The sequence below is a fragment of the Bombina bombina genome, chromosome 5, assembly GCF_027579735.1.
Source record: "Bombina bombina isolate aBomBom1 chromosome 5, aBomBom1.pri, whole genome shotgun sequence".
NCBI lineage: Eukaryota > Metazoa > Chordata > Amphibia > Anura > Bombinatoridae > Bombina > Bombina bombina.
Window position 1 is genome coordinate 1,158,312,329 of NC_069503.1, and position 14,262 is coordinate 1,158,326,590.

Consider the following 14,262-nt stretch of genomic DNA (forward strand, 5'->3'; position numbering starts at 1 on the left):
TGGGAGGGGATGTCTCGTCTTCTCATTACCTGTCTGTGCTGTTACATGGGAGGGGATGTCTCGTCTTCTCATTACCTGTCTGTGCTGTTACATGGGAGGGGATGTCTCGTCTTCTCATTACCTGTCTGTGCAGTTACATGGGAGGGGATGTCTCGTCTTCTCATTACCTGTCTGTGCAGTTACATGGGAGGGGATGTCTCGTCTTCTCATTACCTGTCTGTGCTGTTACATGGGAGGGGATGTCTCGTCTTCTCATTACCTGTCTGTGCAGTTACGTGGGAGGGGATGTCTCGTCTTCTCATTACCTGTCTGTGCAGTTACATGGGAGGGGATGTCTCGTCTTCTCATTACCTGTCTGTGCTGTTACATGGGAGGGGATGTCTCGTCTTCTCATTACCTGTCTGTGCAGTTACATGGGAGGGGATGTCTCGTCTTCTCATTACCTGTCTGTGCTGTTGCATGGGAGGGGATGTCTTGTCTTCTCATTACCTGTCTGTGCTGTTACATGGGAGGGGATGTCTCGTCTTCTCATTACCTGTCTGTGCTGTTACATGGGAGGGGATGTCTCGTCTTCTCATTACCTGTCTGTGCAGTTACATGGGAGGGGATGTCTCGTCTTCTCATTACCTGTCTGTGCAGTTACATGGGAGGGGATGTCTCGTCTTCTCATTACCTGTCTGTGCAGTTACATGGGAGGGGATGTCTCGTCTTCTCATTACCTGTCTGTGCTGTTACATGGGAGGGGATGTCTCGTCTTCTCATTACCTGTCTGTGCAGTTACATGGGAGGGGATGTCTCGTCTTCTCATTACCTGTCTGTGCTGTTACATGGGAGGGGATGTCTCGTCTTCTCATTACCTGTCTGTGCTGTTACATGGGAGGGGATGTCTCGTCTTCTCATTACCTGTCTGTGCAGTTACATGGGAGGGGATGTCTTGTCTTCTCATTACCTGTCTGTGCTGTTACATGGGAGGGGATGTCTCGTCTTCTCATTACCTGTCTGTGCTGTTACATGGGAGGGGATGTCTCGTCTTCTCATTACCTGTCTGTGCTGTTACATGGGAGGGGATGTCTCGTCTTCTCATTACCTGTCTGTGCAGTTACATGGGAGGGGATGTCTCGTCTTCTCATTACCTGTCTGTGCTGTTACATGGGAGGGGATGTCTCGTCTTCTCATTACCTGTCTGTGCTGTTACATGGGAGGGGATGTCTCGTCTTCTCATTACCTGTCTGTGCAGTTACATGGGAGGGGATGTCTCGTCTTCTCATTACCTGTCTGTGCTGTTACATGGGAGGGGATGTCTTGTCTTCTCATTACCTGTCTGTGCAGTTACATGGGAGGGGATGTCTCGTCTTCTCATTACCTGTCTGTGCTGTTACATGGGAGGGGATGTCTCGTCTTCTCATTACCTGTCTGTGCAGTTACATGGGAGGGGATGTCTCGTCTTCTCATTACCTGTCTGTGCAGTTACATGGGAGGGGATGTCTTGTCTTCTCATTACGTGTCTGTGCTGTTACATGGGAGGGGATGTCTCGTCTTCTCATTACCTGTCTGTGCTGTTACATGGGAGGGGATGTCTCGTCTTCTCATTACCTGTCTGTGCAGTTACATGGGAGGGGATGTCTCGTCTTCTCATTACCTGTCTGTGCAGTTACATGGGAGGGGATGTCTCGTCTTCTCATTACCTGTCTGTGCAGTTACATGGGAGGGGATGTCTCGTCTTCTCATTACTTGTCTGTGCAGTTACATGGGAGGGGATGTCTCGTTCTTCTCATTACCTGTCTGTGCAGTTACATGGGAGGGGATGTCTCGTCTTCTCCATTACCTGTCTGTGCAGTTACATGGGAGGGGATGTCTCGTCTTCTCATTACCTGTCTGTGCAGTTACATGGGAGGGGATGTCTCGTCTTCTCATTACCTGTCTGTGCAGTTACATGGGAGGGGATGTCTCGTCTTCTCATTACTTGTCTGTGCAGTTACATGGGAGGGGATGTCTCGTCTTCTCATTACCTGTCTGTGCAGTTACATGGGAGGGGATGTCTCGTCTTCTCATTACCTGTCTGTGCAGTTACATGGGAGGGGATGTCTCGTCTTCTCATTACCTGTCTGTGCAGTTACATGGGAGGGGATGTCTCGTCTTCTCATTACCTGTCTGTGCTGTTACATGGGAGGGGATGTCTCGTCTTCTCATTACCTGTCTGTGCTGTTACATGGGAGGGGATGTCTCGTCTTCTCATTACCTGTCTGTGCTGTTACATGGGAGGGGATGTCTCGTCTTCTCATTACCTGTCTGTGCTGTTACATGGGAGGGGATGTCTCGTCTTCTCATTACCTGTCTGTGCTGTTACATGGGAGGGGATGTCTCGTCTTCTCATTACCTGTCTGTGCAGTTACATGGGAGGGGATGTCTCGTCTTCTCATTACCTGTCTGTGCAGTTACATGGGAGGGGATGTCTCGTCTTCTCATTACCTGTCTGTGCTGTTACATGGGAGGGGATGTCTCGTCTTCTCATTACCTGTCTGTGCTGTTACATGGGAGGGGATGTCTCGTCTTCTCATTACCTGTCTGTGCTGTTACATGGGAGGGGATGTCTCGTCTTCTCATTACCTGTCTGTGCTGTTACATGGGAGGGGATGTCTCGTCTTCTCATTACCTGTCTGTGCTGTCACATGGGAGGGGATGTCTCGTCTTCTCATTACCTGTCTGTGCTGTCACATGGGAGGGGATGTCTCGTCTTCTCATTACCTGTCTGTGCTGTTACATGGGAGAGGATGTCTCGTCTTCTCATTACCTGTCTGTGCTGTTACATGGGAGGGGATGTCTCGTCTTCTCATTACCTGTCTGTGCTGTCACATGGGAGGGGATGTCTCGTCTTCTCATTACCTGTCTGTGCTGTTACATGGGAGGGGATGTCTCGTCTTCTCATTACCTGTCTGTGCTGTTACATGGGAGGGGATGTCTCGTCTTCTCATTACCTGTCTGTGCTGTTACATGGGAGGGGATGTCTCGTCTTCTCATTACCTGTCTGTGCTGTTACATGGGAGGGGATGTCTCGTCTTCTCATTACCTGTCTGTGCTGTTACATGGGAGGGGATGTCTCGTCTTCTCATTACCTGTCTGTGCAGTTACATGGGAGGGGATGTCTCGTCCTCTCATTACCTGTCTATGCTGTTACATGGGAGGGGATGTCTCGTCTTCTCATTACCTGTCTGTGCTGTTACATGGGAGGGGATGTCTCGTCTTCTCATTACCTGTCTGTGCAGTTACATGGGAGGGGATGTCTCGTCTTCTCATTACCTGTCTGTGCTGTTACATGGGAGGGGATGTCTCGTCTTCTCATTACCTGTCTGTGCTGTTACATGGGAGGGGATGTCTCGTCTTCTCATTACCTGTCTGTGCAGTTACATGGGAGGGGATGTCTCGTCTTCTCATTACCTGTCTGTGCTGTTACATGGGAGGGGATGTCTCGTCTTCTCATTACCTGTCTGTGCAGTTACATGGGAGGGGATGTCTCGTCTTCTCATTACCTGTCTGTGCTGTTACATGGGAGGGGATGTCTCGTCTTCTCATTACCTGTCTGTGCAGTTACATGGGAGGGGATGTCTCGTCTTCTCATTACCTGTCTGTGCTGTTACATGGGAGGGGATGTCTCGTCTTCTCATTACCTGTCTGTGCTGTTACATGGGAGGGGATGTCTCGTCTTCTCATTACCTGTCTGTGCTGTTACATGGGAGGGGATGTCTCGTCTTCTCATTACCTGTCTGTGCTGTTACATGGGAGGGGATGTCTCGTCTTCTCATTACCTGTCTGTGCAGTTACATGGGAGGGGATGTCTCGTCTTCTCATTACCTGTCTGTGCAGTTACATGGGAGGGGATGTCTCGTCTTCTCATTACCTGTCTGTGCAGTTACATGGGAGGGGATGTCTCGTCTTCTCATTACCTGTCTGTGCTGTTACATGGGAGGGGATGTCTTGTCTTCTCATTACCTGTCTGTGCAGTTACATGGGAGGGGATGTCTCGTCTTCTCATTACCTGTCTGTGCTGTTACATGGGAGGGGATGTCTCGTCTTCTCATTACCTGTCTGTGCAGTTACATGGGAGGGGATGTCTCGTCTTCTCATTACCTGTCTGTGCTGTTACATGGGAGGGGATGTCTCGTCTTCTCATTACCTGTCTGTGCAGTTACATGGGAGGGGATGTCTCGTCTTCTCATTACCTGTCTGTGCTGTTACATGGGAGGGGATGTCTCGTCTTCTCATTACCTGTCTGTGCTGTTACATGGGAGGGGATGTCTCGTCTTCTCATTACCTGTCTGTGCAGTTACATGGGAGGGGATGTCTCGTCTTCTCATTACCTGTCTGTGCAGTTACATGGGAGGGGATGTCTCGTCTTCTCATTACCTGTCTGTGCAGTTACATGGGAGGGGATGTCTCGTCTTCTCATTACCTGTCTGTGCTGTTACATGGGAGGGGATGTCTCGTCTTCTCATTACCTGTCTGTGCAGTTACATGGGAGGGGATGTCTCGTCTTCTCATTACCTGTCTGTGCAGTTACATGGGAGGGGATGTCTCGTCTTCTCATTACCTGTCTGTGCTGTTACATGGGAGGGGATGTCTCGTCTTCTCATTACCTGTCTGTGCAGTTACATGGGAGGGGATGTCTCGTCTTCTCATTACCTGTCTGTGCAGTTACATGGGAGGGGATGTCTCGTCTTCTCATTACCTGTCTGTGCAGTTACATGGGAGGGGATGTCTCGTCTTCTCATTACCTGTCTGTGCTGTTACATGGGAGGGGATGTCTCGTCTTCTCATTACCTGTCTGTGCAGTTACATGGGAGGGGATGTCTCGTCTTCTCATTACCTGTCTGTGCTGTTACATGGGAGGGGATGTCTCGTCTTCTCATTACCTGTCTGTGCTGTTACATGGGAGGGGATGTCTCGTCTTCTCATTACCTGTCTGTGCTGTTACATGGGAGGGGATGTCTCGTCTTCTCATTACCTGTCTGTGCAGTTACATGGGAGGGGATGTCTCGTCTTCTCATTACCTGTCTGTGCTGTTACATGGGAGGGGATGTCTCGTCTTCTCATTACCTGTCTGTGCTGTTACATGGGAGGGGATGTCTCGTCTTCTCATTACCTGTCTGTGCAGTTACATGGGAGGGGATGTCTCGTCTTCTCATTACCTGTCTGTGCAGTTACATGGGAGGGGATGTCTCGTCTTCTCATTACCTGTCTGTGCAGTTACATGGGAGGGGATGTCTCGTCTTCTCATTACCTGTCTGTGCAGTTACATGGGAGGGGATGTCTCGTCTTCTCATTACCTGTCTGTGCTGTTACATGGGAGGGGATGTCTCGTCTTCTCATTACCTGTCTGTGCAGTTACATGGGAGGGGATGTCTCGTCTTCTCATTACCTGTCTGTGCTGTTACATGGGAGGGGATGTCTCGTCTTCTCATTACCTGTCTGTGCAGTTACATGGGAGGGGATGTCTCGTCTTCTCATTACCTGTCTGTGCAGTTACATGGGAGGGGATGTCTCGTCTTCTCATTACCTGTCTGTGCTGTTACATGGGAGGGTATGTCTCGTCTTCTCATTACCTGTCTGTGCAGTTACATGGGAGGGGATGTCTCGTCTTCTCATTACCTGTCTGTGCTGTTACATGGGAGGGGATGTCTCGTCTTCTCATTACCTGTCTGTGCAGTTACATGGGAGGGGATGTCTTGTCTTCTCATTACCTGTCTGTGCAGTTACATGGGAGGGGATGTCTCGTCTTCTCATTACCTGTCTGTGCTGTTACATAGGGAGGGGATGTCTCGTCTTCTCATTACCTGTCTGTGCTGTTACATGGGAGGGGATGTCTCGTCTTCTCATTACCTGTCTGTGCAGTTACATGGGAGGGGATGTCTCGTCTTCTCATTACCTGTCTGTGCTGTTACATGGGAGGGGATGTCTCGTCTTCTCATTACCTGTCTGTGCTGTCACATGGGAGGGGATGTCTCGTCTTCTCATTACCTGTCTGTGCAGTTACATGGGAGGGGATGTCTCGTCTTCTCATTACCTGTCTGTGCAGTTACATGGGAGGGGATGTCTCGTCTTCTCATTACCTGTCTGTGCAGTTACATGGGAGGGGATGTCTCGTCTTCTCATTACCTGTCTGTGCTGTCACATGGGAGGGGATGTCTCGTCTTCTCATTACCTGTCTGTGCTGTTACATGGGAGGGGATGTCTCGTCTTCTCATTACCTGTCTGTGCTGTTACATAGGAGGGGATGTCTCGTCTTCTCATTACCTGTCTGTGCTGTTACATGGGAGGGGATGTCTCGTCTTCTCATTACCTGTCTGTGCTGTTACATGGGAGGGGATGTCTCGTCTTCTCATTACCTGTCTGTGCAGTTACATGGGAGGGGATGTCTCGTCTTCTCATTACCTGTCTGTGCAGTTACATGGGAGGGGATGTCTCGTCTTCTCATTACCTGTCTGTGCTGTTACATGGGAGGGGATGTCTCGTCTTCTCATTACCTGTCTGTGCAGTTACATGGGAGGGGATGTCTCGTCTTCTCATTACCTGTCTGTGCTGTTACATGGGAGGGGATGTCTCGTCTTCTCATTACTTGTCTGTGCAGTTACATGGGAGGGGATGTCTCGTCTTCTCATTACCTGTCTGTGCAGTTACATGGGAGGGGATGTCTCGTCTTCTCATTACCTGTCTGTGCAGTTACATGGGAGGGGATGTCTCGTCTTCTCATTACCTGTCTGTGCAGTTACATGGGAGGGGATGTCTCGTCTTCTCATTACCTGTCTGTGCTGTTACATGGGAGGGGATGTCTCGTCTTCTCATTACCTGTCTGTGCAGTTACATGGGAGGGGATGTCTCGTCTTCTCATTACCTGTCTGTGCAGTTACATGGGAGGGGATGTCTCGTCTTCTCATTACCTGTCTGTGCAGTTACATGGGAGGGGATGTCTCGTCTTCTCATTACCTGTCTGTGCTGTTACATGGGAGGGGATGTCTCGTCTTCTCATTACCTGTCTGTGCAGTTACATGGGAGGGGATGTCTCGTCTTCTCATTACCTGTCTGTGCAGTTACATGGGAGGGGATGTCTTGTCTTCTCATTACCTGTCTGTGCTGTTACATGGGAGGGGATGTCTCGTCTTCTCATTACCTGTCTGTGCTGTTACATGGGAGGGGATGTCTCGTCTTCTCATTACCTGTCTGTGCTGTTACATGGGAGGGGATGTCTCGTCTTCTCATTACCTGTCTGTGCTGTTACATGGGAGGGGATGTCTCGTCTTCTCATTACCTGTCTGTGCTGTTACATGGGAGGGGATGTCTCGTCTTCTCATTACCTGTCTGTGCTGTTACATGGGAGGGGATGTCTCGTCTTCTCATTACCTGTCTGGGCAGTTACATGGGAGGGGATGTCTCGTCTTCTCATTACCTGTCTGTGCAGTTACATGGGAGGGGATGTCTCGTCTTCTCATTACCTGTCTGTGCAGTTACATGGGAGGGGATGTCTTGTCTTCTCATTACCTGTCTGTGCAGTTACATGGGAGGGGATGTCTCGTCTTCTCATTACCTGTCTGTGCTGTTACATGGGAGGGGATGTCTCGTCTTCTCATTACCTGTCTGTGCAGTTACATGGGAGGGGATGTCTCGTCTTCTCATTACCTGTCTGTGCTGTTACATGGGAGGGGATGTCTCGTCTTCTCATTACCTGTCTGTGCTGTTACATGGGAGGGGATGTCTCGTCCTCTCATTACCTGTCTGTGCTGTTACATGGGAGGGGATGTCTCGTCTTCTCATTACCTGTCTGTGCAGTTACATGGGAGGGGATATCTCGTCTTCTCATTACCTGTCTGTGCTGTTACATGGGAGGGGATGTCTCGTCTTCTCATTACCTGTCTGTGCAGTTACATGGGAGGGGATGTCTCGTCTTCTCATTACCTGTCTGTGCTGTTACATGGGAGGGGATGTCTCGTCTTCTCATTACCTGTCTGTGCAGTTACATGGGAGGGGATGTCTCGTCTTCTCATTACCTGTCTGTGCAGTTACATGGGAGGGGATGTCTCGTCTTCTCATTACCTGTCTGTGCTGTTACATGGGAGGGGATGTCTCGTCTTCTCATTACCTGTCTGTGCTGTTACATGGGAGGGGATGTCTCGTCTTCTCATTACCTGTCTGTGCTGTTACATGGGAGGGGATGTCTCGTCTTCTCATTACCTGTCTGTGCAGTTACATGGGAGGGGATGTCTCGTCTTCTCATTACCTGTCTGTGCTGTTACATGGGAGGGGATGTCTCGTCTTCTCATTACCTGTCTGTGCAGTTACATGGGAGGGGATGTCTCGTCTTCTCATTACCTGTCTGTGCTGTTACATGGGAGGGGATGTCTCGTCTTCTCATTACTTGTCTGTGCAGTTACATGGGAGGGGATGTCTCGTCTTCTCATTACCTGTCTGTGCAGTTACATGGGAGGGGATGTCTCGTCTTCTCATTACCTGTCTGTGCTGTTACATGGGAGGGGATGTCTCGTCTTCTCATTACCTGTCTGTGCAGTTACATGGGAGGGGATGTCTCGTCTTCTCATTACCTGTCTGTGCAGTTACATGGGAGGGGATGTCTTGTCTTCTCATTACCTGTCTGTGCAGTTACATGGGAGGGGATGTCTTGTCTTCTCATTACGTGTCTGTGCTGTTACATGGGAGGGGATGTCTCGTCTTCTCATTACGTGTCTGTGCTGTTACATGGGAGGGGATGTCTCGTCTTCTCATTACTTGTCTGTGCAGTTACATGGGAGGGGATGTCTCGTCTTCTCATTACCTGTCTGTGCTGTTACATGGGAGGGGATGTCTCGTCTTCTCATTACTTGTCTGTGCAGTTACATGGGAGGGGATGTCTCGTCTTCTCATTACCTGTCTGTGCTGTTACATGGGAGGGGATGTCTCGTCTTCTCATTACCTGTCTGTGCAGTTACATGGGAGGGGATGTCTCGTCTTCTCATTACCTGTCTGTGCTGTTACATGGGAGGGGATGTCTCGTCTTCTCATTACCTGTCTGTGCAGTTACATGGGAGGGGATGTCTCGTCTTCTCATTACCTGTCTGTGCAGTTACATGGGAGGGGATGTCTTGTCTTCTCATTACCTGTCTGTGCAGTTACATGGGAGGGGATGTCTTGTCTTCTCATTACCTGTCTGTGCTGTTACATGGGAGGGGATGTCTCGTCTTCTCATTACCTGTCTGTGCTGTTACATGGGAGGGGATGTCTCGTCTTCTCATTACCTGTCTGTGCTGTTACAGGAGAAAGAGGAGCTACGGAAAGCGTCCATCTTGCTTTTTGGTAATCTTTCCATGTTCAGTTCCAAAGATGTGGAAGAAGTATTTTTTGAACAGATCTTGAATGGCCTTGTGACATTATTACTGCACCTACAAGACCCCAAATCTGATGTGGTCAAGGTAAGTGAGATGCTCATGTCTGCCCCATGACACTGCTTAAGATAGATATGTTTCTTTTTTAAGACACAATGAGTCCACGGATCATCTTAATTACTAATGGGATATTCACCTCCTGGTCAGCAGGAGGAGGTAAAGAGCACCACAGCAGAGCTGTTAAATAGCTCCTCCCTTCCCTCTCACTCCAGTCATTCTCATTGCCTACGTTAGTTCTAGGAAGAGGTAAAGTTAGGTGTTAGATTAGATTCTTCAATCAAGAGTTTATTATTTTTAAAGTAGTGCCAGAGAGTGCTGCTTTGTTCTAGTCCATATCAGTCTCTACAGTAGGGCTATTGGTGGCTTTAGAGCAATGGGAACTTGTGGTACATAATTCTCACTGCGCCTCCCATATTCTGTTGCTGCCTTAACCTGGAAAAATCTGTGGGATCTTACTCGGTGTTTTCCTTGTAATCCTCAGGTCCAAGTGAGGAGTAGGACTTCACACACCTGGGAGCTGCCTTTGCTGTCGCAGACTGTGAGGTAAGTGCCGCTTTTTATTTCTGGGGTTAAAAGAAAAAAAGAAGAACTCAGAAGAAGTTGGCCGCTCACGTTGTAAATGGGAAGCCCTTAGTGAAAGATATGGGCTCTTTATTCAGATATGAATTCTCCTTTAGGTTTGGAAGACTATATTCGACAGCTACACGCAAATCAATTGTCACATACACTCCCGGCGGTTGCATAATACAAACATGCCGACCGGGAGATTACTGTATTGACATCGCTCTCTTTGACCGTAATTGGGCACTTTATTATTAGGCTCTGGCTAACGATTACAGAGGCCTCATTTCCCGGCGGTTACATAAACAGTCAAGCCGACTGGGAGATTACTGTATTGACATCGCTCTCTGTAATCACATCGCTCTCTTCGAGCGTAATTGGGCACTTGTTATTAGGCTTTAACCAGTCTAGCGGTTGCAGTGGACTCAGGGGTTACATAAACTATCATGCTGACCGGGAGATGATTATTCTGTCATGACTTTTAATGGGCGCTTTTTTTGTTCATTCAGCATTGGGGCTTTTTGCTTGTGCATTGGTTACTTTTCCCGGCGGTTACATACACATATTGCCGACCGGGAGTTTCCTGTATGATTAACGCCCACGACGGGCGGTCCTTAAGGAAACGGCTTTTACATAGCGCGCCTTTTTCCCCTTCTCTTCCGGAGAGCTGAAGTTGTGCAGTGACAAATAAAGCAGTTTCTCCTTATTGGGCATCAGCAGTGTTATTTTTCTCTGCAAGATGGGGGAGAAATGTTTTGCTTGTTACAGAATACAAATGAAGGACTGCGCTCCGGTTCTGCTGGGGAATGAAGTTCTAAGTGTGAATTTAAGTACGGAGTACTGACGGATCACCTCAGCAAGGTTTATCTGAGGTGTACGTAGGTGCTACGATATTTGTGTGCTAATCTAACTCTCTTCTGCACACAAAAATAAAAACTTACAGTTTAAAATTTAAAGAGACAGTAACGTTTTTATCTGTTAATTTTATTAAAAGAATGTCAGCTGTTTATTTGTTAATTCATCCATTATGACTTTAGATGGAACAAAAGCACACAAAAAATAGTTACTTTTAACATTTAAAGAGACAGTAACGTTTTTTATGTGTAAATTTTATTAAAGTAATTCCTGCTGTTTATTTGTTAATTCATCCTTTGTTACTTAGGATGGAACAAAAGCACTCAAAAATAAAGTAACTTTTAAGATTTAAGGTGACAGTAAAGTTTTTATGTTTTTTAATTTTTTATTTTTTTTCTGAACCTACTCCCTCTACCGCGATTGCTGTTTAGGAGTCTGTTGACAATGGTCAAATTGTCCCACAAAATGTTATGGCCCACATGCAGTGCCCTGCGCTTCCTTTCACACTCCACTCGGAGTTATGATGCATTATATGTTTTTCCCACGAGGTAGAAAACATTACTAGAGGAATTATTTCAGTAGTTGCTATTCCGAATGGTTCCTCCCTGTTGCTGAAGGAGGAATATACTTTGCGATTATCTGAGAGAGAACTCAGACTCAGATAGAATTGTTACTTTAGGAGTTTTTAACTATCCCAGGCGACCCCAACATAGTACGTCCAGTAAAGACTTTTCAGGTGTAATCTATATTAGTGCGTCCAGTAAATTATAAGGATGGATGCATTCCCTATATTTACAAAACTGTTTCCCATAGCCGACTCTGCTAAGGAGGCTGGACAGACATTCCCTAGGGGGGAAGGTGTAGTTTCAGCTTAGCTAAGAGAACTACTATACCCTTAGAGGAAAGTTGGGTTTTTCAAAGATCCTATGGAAAAAAATAGAAAAGGGATGTCCACCAGGACTTACAATGGCAACCAGCTGTGTACTTTGCTACCGTCACTAGTACAACTGCATATTGATTTGATGTGTTGTCTGATGCTACTAAGTCAGAAACTCTCCTGGATAAAATCCAGGATAGGATAACAGCTTTCATATTGGCTAATCCCTTTATGTCCAATTCTTCCTTTCAAGTTATCAAACTGGGAGCATAGGTTTCTCTGTTCCAGCTCTCAGAGCCTTGGTTAGAGCCTTGTTCTACGGATATATGCTCTAAGTCTAAACTTTTAGTGATTCCTTACAAGGCGAAGATCCTGTTGGGTCCTGGCTTGACGGAAATAATCTCTTTTGAAAATTTAAAGAATTACAAAAAAAATTAAAAATCAATCTCTAAATAGCCTGCTGTTGAATCAAAGACAGCATGAAGGACATGCCCCCGATCCGGGTTCGGATCTTGTAGGGGGCAGACTTCCGTCTTCACTCAGGCTTGGGCTCGATCAAAAAGTTTTCCTCCCAGAGGCAGGTTTCTGCTTTCAAGATTATCTGCAGATCAGTCAAGAGGAGAGGCTTTCTTACAATGTGTATGAGACCTCTCAGACCTGGGAGTGATTGTTCCAGTTCCAATACAGATACAGGGTCTGGTGTTTTTTTTATTCCAATCGGGTTGTGGTTCCCAAAAAAGAGGGAACCTTCAGACTACTTTTTAGATTTCAAGAGTCTAAACTATTTTCTTAGGGTTCGTTCCATTCTTTCCTTAATCCAAGAGGGTCAATTTATGACAACAGTGGATTTATCTACTATCTTGGAAAGTTTTATTTCTTGTAGCTATTTCTTGTGTTCGGAGAGTTTCAGAACTTTCAGCGTTACAGTATGAGTCTTCTTACCTTATTTTCCATTCAGATAAGGTATTTTTACTTACTAAATTAGGATTTCTTCCTAAGGTTGTTTCTGATTAGAACATTAATCAGGATTTCTGCATAATTTGGACATGGTCCATGCTTTAAAGTTTTATTTACAGACTAAGGATTTTCGCCAGTCTTCTTCTTTGTGGTTTTCTCGGGAAAACGTAAGAGACAGAGAGCTTCAGATACTTCTCTTTCTTTTTGGCTAAGGAGCATAATACGTTTTGTTTATGAGTCTGCTGGACAGCAGCCTCCTGAGAGAGTTGCGGCTTATTCCACAAGGGCTGTTGCTTCCTCATGGGTATTCAAAACTGTAGTTTCTGTAGAACAGATTTGCAAGGCTGCAACCTGGTCCTCTCTTCACACTTTTTCAAGGTTTTACTAATTTGAGTCTTTTGCCTCGGCTGAGGCTGTTTTGGGGAGAAAGGTTCTTCAAGCAGTGGTGTCTTCTGTTTAGGTTCCCTGTCCTGTCCCTCCCGTATCATCTGTGTACTCTAGCTTGGGTATTGAATCCCATTAGTAATTAAGATGATCCGTGGACTCGATGAGTCCACGGCCCGCCCTGTTCTTTTAGACAGGTTGTGGGTTATTGTAAACTTCAGACACCGCTGCACCTTGGCTTTTCCTTTCTCTTCCTAACTTCGGTCGAATGACTGGAGTGGGAGGGAAGGGAGGAGCTATTTAACAGCTCTGCTGTGGTGCTCTTTGCCTCCTCCTGCTGACCAGGAGGTGAATATCCCATTAGTAATTAAGATGATCCGTGGACTCATCATGTCAAAAAAGAAATAAATTTATCAGGTAAGCATAAATTTTCTTTTGTCTTGTCTTACAGATGATAATTTATAAAGAGAAAGTATTCTGCAGCACTATGATATGATTAGAGAATAAAAAACAATCATACTAACTGTGATCAGCTTTATGCATTGCGCTCTACATATTAGCTTAGGTTAGGTACATTGTTGTACAAATGTAGCACCCTCGGAAATCTTGAGGCAGGTCTGTTAGAGGAAGGTAGATAATTCCATCCTATAAGCTTCTCTGTGCACAAAAGTCTCTGAAATTAGCCATTCCTGGTCAGGAAGGATCTGTGCACATTCAGATCTTTTTGTGTTTCACTTGCACAAGAAGATATTTGACTCCGAAAAAGGTGAATACCGCAAACAGCCTCTTACAGCCGCATTCAGTAGTGAATGAAACTGCTGAATCCATAACATTTCATTATTCTGCCAGTAGCTTATACATGTTTAGTTTTTTCCATGCTTGGGGGTAAAAGACAAGGTTTTATTCCAGACTCCTCTTTATTCCTAGAATAGAGATTCATTTTGACCAGTGTCAGACATTAATCAAGATTGTAAATTGATTACAAATTGACTCATTAATAACTTTCATCATGGTAGTTTCTGGAAAAATGCACCTATGGTAACCATAGGCCTAAAGGATTCATGTCTTCACATCCTAATTGTTGCTATTCACCAGCATTATTTAGACCACAACATTTACGTTTATTTGCTTGTCCTCCAGGCTTGTTATCAGGACACTCACAATATGACCAAGCCAAGAGAAAAAGATGTGCAAACGTGTCAC

The 14,262-nt window shown here is 46.5% G+C and overlaps 1 protein-coding gene across 1 annotated transcript in view; it reads left to right on the plus strand.

The window, feature by feature from the left end:
• MROH1 (maestro heat like repeat family member 1) overlaps window positions 1-14,262 on the plus strand; it is a 1,587,326-nt gene that overhangs the window by 1,443,102 nt on the left and 129,962 nt on the right. Inside the window, exon 40 of the mRNA XM_053715983.1 lies at window positions 9,297-9,452. Coding sequence (XP_053571958.1) covers window positions 9,297-9,452 — 156 coding nt within the window. The remainder of the gene's footprint in view (window positions 1-9,296; window positions 9,453-14,262) is intronic.